This window comes from Trachymyrmex septentrionalis, unplaced genomic scaffold (genome assembly GCF_001594115.1).
Source record: "Trachymyrmex septentrionalis isolate Tsep2-gDNA-1 unplaced genomic scaffold, Tsep1.0 scaffold7, whole genome shotgun sequence".
Classification (NCBI taxonomy): Eukaryota; Metazoa; Arthropoda; class Insecta; order Hymenoptera; family Formicidae; genus Trachymyrmex; species Trachymyrmex septentrionalis.
In genome coordinates, this window is record NW_017305884.1 from 814,490 (window position 1) to 820,646 (window position 6,157).

Sequence of the window (6,157 nt, forward strand, 5' to 3'; positions counted from 1 at the left end):
CCGCCAGTTTTTCTGCAGCTTCTGAGAAATCTATTATATCTTCGCTATTAAAAAATAAATAATACTTTTAAATTATATTATGTATTATATAATTATAATATACATAATATATATATTATATTTATATAATCATATATTATATATATTATATATTATTATTATTATATTGTATATTAAACTTTGTTAATATTTAGATATATCTAAAGGCATCTTGACTATACAATAAATCTGTATGTTCATTTTTTTACAATCTGATTGGCTATCTTTAAACACTTCTTATTTGAAAATTATTGTAGCCTCAACATTTTGGTATTAGAATTTTCATCTCAAAATGATTTCAAGGAATCTGTCAGTAGATGATGTGATAGGTTTAAGATATCCTGTATAATTTATATTAAAATGTTTAGAATATACAGGATATAATAAAATTCAGGAAGAATAAATTTCAAGAATAAGTTTTTCATAAGATATTGTATCTTAAAAAAAACTGTACATTTGCAAATATACTGATGCAAATTTTCTTCCATATTTTAATATAAAAAATTCACTCGCTGAGTCTCGAAACATTTTAATTATATATCTAAATAAATGGCTTAATTAAAACAATTTTTTTACTGGATAGATATTTAGCTTTTAACTTGCTCTGATTACATAGATATAATTTCTTCCATTCCTGGGTTATTTTTAAAAACTATTTGCAGAATTCTGTTCTTGAATTTAAAATAATATATAATGTGATATCCTTATTGCAGTAATATAAATTATCTTGATCTAAAGAAATACATAAAGAGATTACCTCAATTGTTTTTCAGTTTCCAGTTGAATCTCCATTGCTCTGGATTTTTCCACGTCAGTCATTATTTTTATCGTCGCTTTCTTTTTACTTTATTCGCAGTTATACATGTCAAGCGTAATAGATTGTGCATCAAAGATCTGCTAAGAGAAGAATTTAAAAGGAGGTACAATTTGACAGTATGTCAACACTTGTTTATCAATTAACATTTTTTTTCTGACATAGCCTATTTTTCAATTAGGATACATATTACATCGTGTTTCACTGATCCCTTTTACACCGAGCATTTAATACATAAACTAATCAGCAACTTTCTATTAAATTACCTTAATTTCAGCAATGTACTTAAAAAACGATGTAAATTAGATAATTATACAGTTTAACTACAACATCCTAAAAATCAATAAATTCGACTTATTCAACGCGTTTTCGCGATGAAACGAAAGAATCTGGCAGAAATAAGCGTCGTTGTGCCCTGATAACCGAAATATTAAGTGTGAAAGTTTACCATTGAGGTTAGAAAATCTGTCACAGCTGCGAAATACCGCGACACGTCGTATGTTCAGTACTGTGATCATTTTCATGCTTTGGCTACGTGCGCATGCGTTTTTATATTTCTCACGATAGTAGAGTGCACGAAATTTGATTTAAACTTAACAGACTTTGCATAACGCATAGTACATAAGAAAATCAATCACTTAAAGTTTCTAGGTTTGTTCGCGTCGCATGCTTCAATATATATGTTTCAACATGCTTCCATTGATTTATTTTCATCAGGAGCACCGCAAAATAGATTGCATATTGTTGCAAATTACATATTTAAATTCACAATGCAATATGCGACATTTGTTGAATTCTAAGTACTAATATTAAAATATGATATTAATTGTTAAAGTAAAACCGTGTGTGTGATTTGTAATTCTTGTATTCTATATGTCTAATTGGCTCAACGAGAATGGATTAAAATGGATTGAAATTTTTTTCTATCCGAATGCGTATTTTAAATAGCGAATACTTTTTATTAGATTTAATTGGATTCAATTGGATGCAATTGGATTGAAAAACTGCATTTCCTATTCAAAATTTTGAACAGTATTCACAATGCACAGAAAAAGCTAATATTATTTTTAGATTGAAAGGCACAGATATGCTCCATGCAATTCCTATAAATGAATAAAAATGCATTCAGAATTAAAAAGCATTCATTTTAACATTCATGAATTAATATTTTTGAAAATCTGAATCCATTTCAATTCATTTCAACCCATTCTCGTTTGCTGGGTGGGCGCCTGTGACTACGACGCTTCGACGCCGCACAGACGAATAAAGGGACTATAGGTGATGTAATGCAATGCACAGTCGAAGCCACGCTTTTCAAAAAATATGATTGAGGTGATGCAACATCCGAAGCGAGGCGAAACACACATTCGACCCGCTCGAATGCCCGCGCAAGACTTTACACGCAGTCGATACAGTCACTCTCCGCGTGATCATCAGTGATTATACACTTGCCGACGCTTGTGTAGGTAGGTAGTTGTGCCGTTCCTCTTCTTCAAATAATTAATCCTTTTTGGAACATATTTCCGACAAATACTATTGTAATACACTATACCAGAGATAATACGAGACGTCGTACTCGAAATTCCAAAAACTTATTTAAAGTATTAAATAAAAGTATTAAATAAAGTATTAAATAAAAAACAGTTTTTTTTTTAATATAAAATACTTAAATAACTGCCTTGTTATCTTCATTTATAAAATACACATTTTGAATAAAATTGTTTTATTATAGCACGACAATCCTGCTTGGCTTGTAGTCCTTTTGAATTATTTTGTTTTTAAAATTGTTTTAAATATGCCTGACTCTCTCTGACTGATACGACTATTTGAAAAATATGAAATAAGTTCTGAGAACTTATTTGAAATATTACTTAAGAAGTAGATCAGAAGAAGTTATTTAAAATAATAAATACTAAATAATATCTTTATCTTTTTATTAAAACTATATATTTTAAATAATTTTATTTAAATACTAAGCGCTATATATTAGTATATAGATAACTTGTATTTATATTAAATGAAAAATAGTATAATTTATAAATTAGTATTTTTTATCGCGAAATGAAACAATTTCTTATATCGACTTTTTTAGAACTTTCTAGCTTTCTAGCATTCTATGAATGGTATTTATATACATTTAGCGATAAATAATTTAAATATAATTATATATTACCTTTTCCAAATTAAGAATGCTAAATAAGACACGAGAAGATGACAGAATTAAACGATTCGAAAGTAACAAAAAGTTACAAGGTATCAATCTTTTATTTAAAATGTTGTGTACATTGCGCGGATTTGTAATAAAAAATGATTACGAATTAATAATAGCTTATTGTAACACAATTGAAATATCTAAGGTATTCATGAGGTGTGTGTGTGCGTAACGAATGTAAGAAGTATAACAAAAATCGTATAATGATAAAATTTATTCGGAGAATATTAAAAATGTAAAAGATGTATTATTTCACTTACTTTGTGATGCGCGTTAATATTTCGACAGTTAGCTGATCAGCACGTGACTTTAGGGTTTGTGTCGTTCTTCACATTTCATTTTAAAACGTAATCGCGAAAAATGCTAGATATAGGACAAAACGTTGTACTTTATCAATATTCACAGTATATTTGCCACAGCTTGTACGATTAATTATTCATAAAAAGATCGAGATGACAATCATGTGTCATGGAACAGATATTTCGTATGGTTTGTTTGCAATCAAAATACGATGGAAAACAGAATTTATTACTATTTCGCGATATTTCGAGACAGCAATTATTTTTGTTTAACGTAAAATTTTCTCTCGCTTGAGTATAATTCTCGATTTGTATACTATGTATAAACTGTATCACTGTAATTCATGCGATTCATATGTACTTTCACATTTAATATAATAATATATTAATGTAATTAATAATTTAATTAATTTTTTGTTTTTGTATATCTTTCGTGATATGATAAAAAATTGAGCACAATTTTAAAACTATTTTTGATAATAAAAAAAATATTTCTCTTTTTTCTTAATCTCTATAGCATTCCATTGACTGTAATCATATCTTACAGACATCGTAATAAGAGATTCATTCCTTCTTATCTGAATTTATTTTGCAATAATGACAAATTGATGTGAATTTGATATACACTTTTAAAAGTTAACTGATAATTACATAATAATATAGGTAATAGCTGTATATATTACATTTTTAAGATGATATCTTCCCTCTCACGGATATAACCTTGACGTGGTGAGAGGGTTCAGTACCCAGGGGATATATATGAAAAGAATGGTTTTCCTGAATTAATTAAAAATTTGCAAATCTGTCTGAATGATATATGTAGGTAAATTTTTAAATACTTGAATAAAATCATTCTCTTCGTGTAAAAATGACGGGGAAACTAACGTACCCTCGTCGTCGATATAATTGTAAGTGAACCATATAGCCGGATTCGTCGCGTCGCGCGTTTGCTTCGGGAGTGCCGTTGAAGTTATCGGACTAATGGACTTTTTACAAAACCTATTCGATAAAGTTCTAGTTTGACGCGAAAGACTTTTCTAAACCATTAGTCCGCGCGCGATTATAATGTATTATTCGCGAGTGTCCTGTGCAAGAGGTTGTCAACCCAATTCTAAGAGGAGGAGGAAGTCTGGGAGAGGCATCGGGCACCGGCGGAGCCCGATGCCTCTAGTAAATATTTTTTGCTTATGTAAAATCAATATCTTTCTTCTATTTATTCTTGAGTCGTTCTATTTTACAATAAATAAAAATGATAATTAGAAAAAGATTATTTTAAAATTATTTTGAAATTTTATGTGTACGAATTTTTAAGATCTGTTTTAAAAAATGTATAATATTATGTTATAAATATCTAACTCAATGATGAATTTAAAAATTTGATGCTTATAAAAATTATACCTTTTGAAAATTATATTAAGAGAACTTTGCGTTTTTTTTTTAAATATTGTTTGTGTTCTTCCTGGTTTATTATAATTTGAATTTTACTATGTTTTTGTTATAGAATCATCGCAGCCACATTGCAAATGTAACTCCGCTGTTGCACGTCGGGTTGGTGAGTAACGAATTAATGTTTTTAATGAGATAACGGATGTGTGATAATTTCATTATCAATATATTATCAATATATTATATAGCTATAAATGCATATATGCATTAATTTAATAAAAATATACGAACAAATATATATAGCATTCCATACATCCGTTGTCTTAAAATGGATAAGTTAAAACAGATTAGGATAAACTTAATCCTGAATGCCTTCTTATATATTGTGCATACACTCTTAAATTTATAATGTCATGTTGCACCTAATTTGAGCTATTTCTGATTATTCCTACATGTCGTCACTGCTTTTACACAATATCTCGTTAATTTAACTATAAGAATAAAATAAAACTATTTAACTCAGAAAGATTATTCAATTTAGCTCAAATTTTATTCGTCGCTCATTTTTCATCGCGTCCAGTGTGCAATAGGCATTAATATATGCGGGTATGCTCGCCCTTCTAGGCCTGAAGAATGCAAGATCAAGACCGCATCTCTGTGCGGTCAAGTCCGGCGACTTTTGTAACGGACGATCAAAAAATGTCACGTTACGGATTAAAACAATTATTATGACTGGCTCACATATATATAACTACATATACTATAATGTACAACTATAAAATAATGATAATAATTAAATATTTTAAGAAATGATAAGAAGGTTAGATTCAGTATAACTTGGTATTAACAGTAAATCATATAAAATGCAATAAAACACGGGCAAAAATATTTTAAATATTCATTTTATTTTTAAAATAATTCTTTGTACAATTTTCCACGTCAATATATTTCGATTTTCGATGTATTAATGTTAAGGATGTATGAGTGATATTTCAACATAATAACAAAAAATTACAGATTATTCTAAATCACATAAAAATAATACAACAAGTTTGGTAACGGTTTACTGTCTAGATTATAAGTTATTTTAATAAATAATAGTATTTTTTTAATCTGCGTTCTAATAAAAATGTATGGAAATGTATTTTTTATAAAGTAAATGACAAAATCTCAATTTTTTAATATAAATACATTTTGTATTTAAGATTATGTAAAGTTATATATTGCGATGAATGAATTATTCAGTAAATAAATAAAATAATATTTATTTGTTCAATATCATAGTAATTATTCAGTGAATCGCAATAAAACTTTGCACAAGTTATTTTGAATATTTAAAATATTTATACAAAAATTTAGATTTTTATTATTATTTTTAAAATTTTAGTTTATAACAATAAAAATAAT

General features: G+C 27.6%; 1 protein-coding gene across 1 annotated transcript in view; it reads right to left on the reverse strand.

The window, feature by feature from the left end:
• Positions 1-1,278, reverse strand: part of LOC108753475 (biogenesis of lysosome-related organelles complex 1 subunit 6-like) — a 2,813-nt gene extending 1,535 nt beyond the window's left edge. The window contains 3 exon segments of the mRNA XM_018495064.1: positions 1-44; positions 797-933; positions 1,120-1,278. Coding sequence (XP_018350566.1) covers positions 1-44; positions 797-858 — 106 coding nt within the window. The 5' untranslated portion in view covers positions 859-933; positions 1,120-1,278.
• Between the last annotated feature and the right edge of the window lie 4,879 nt (positions 1,279-6,157).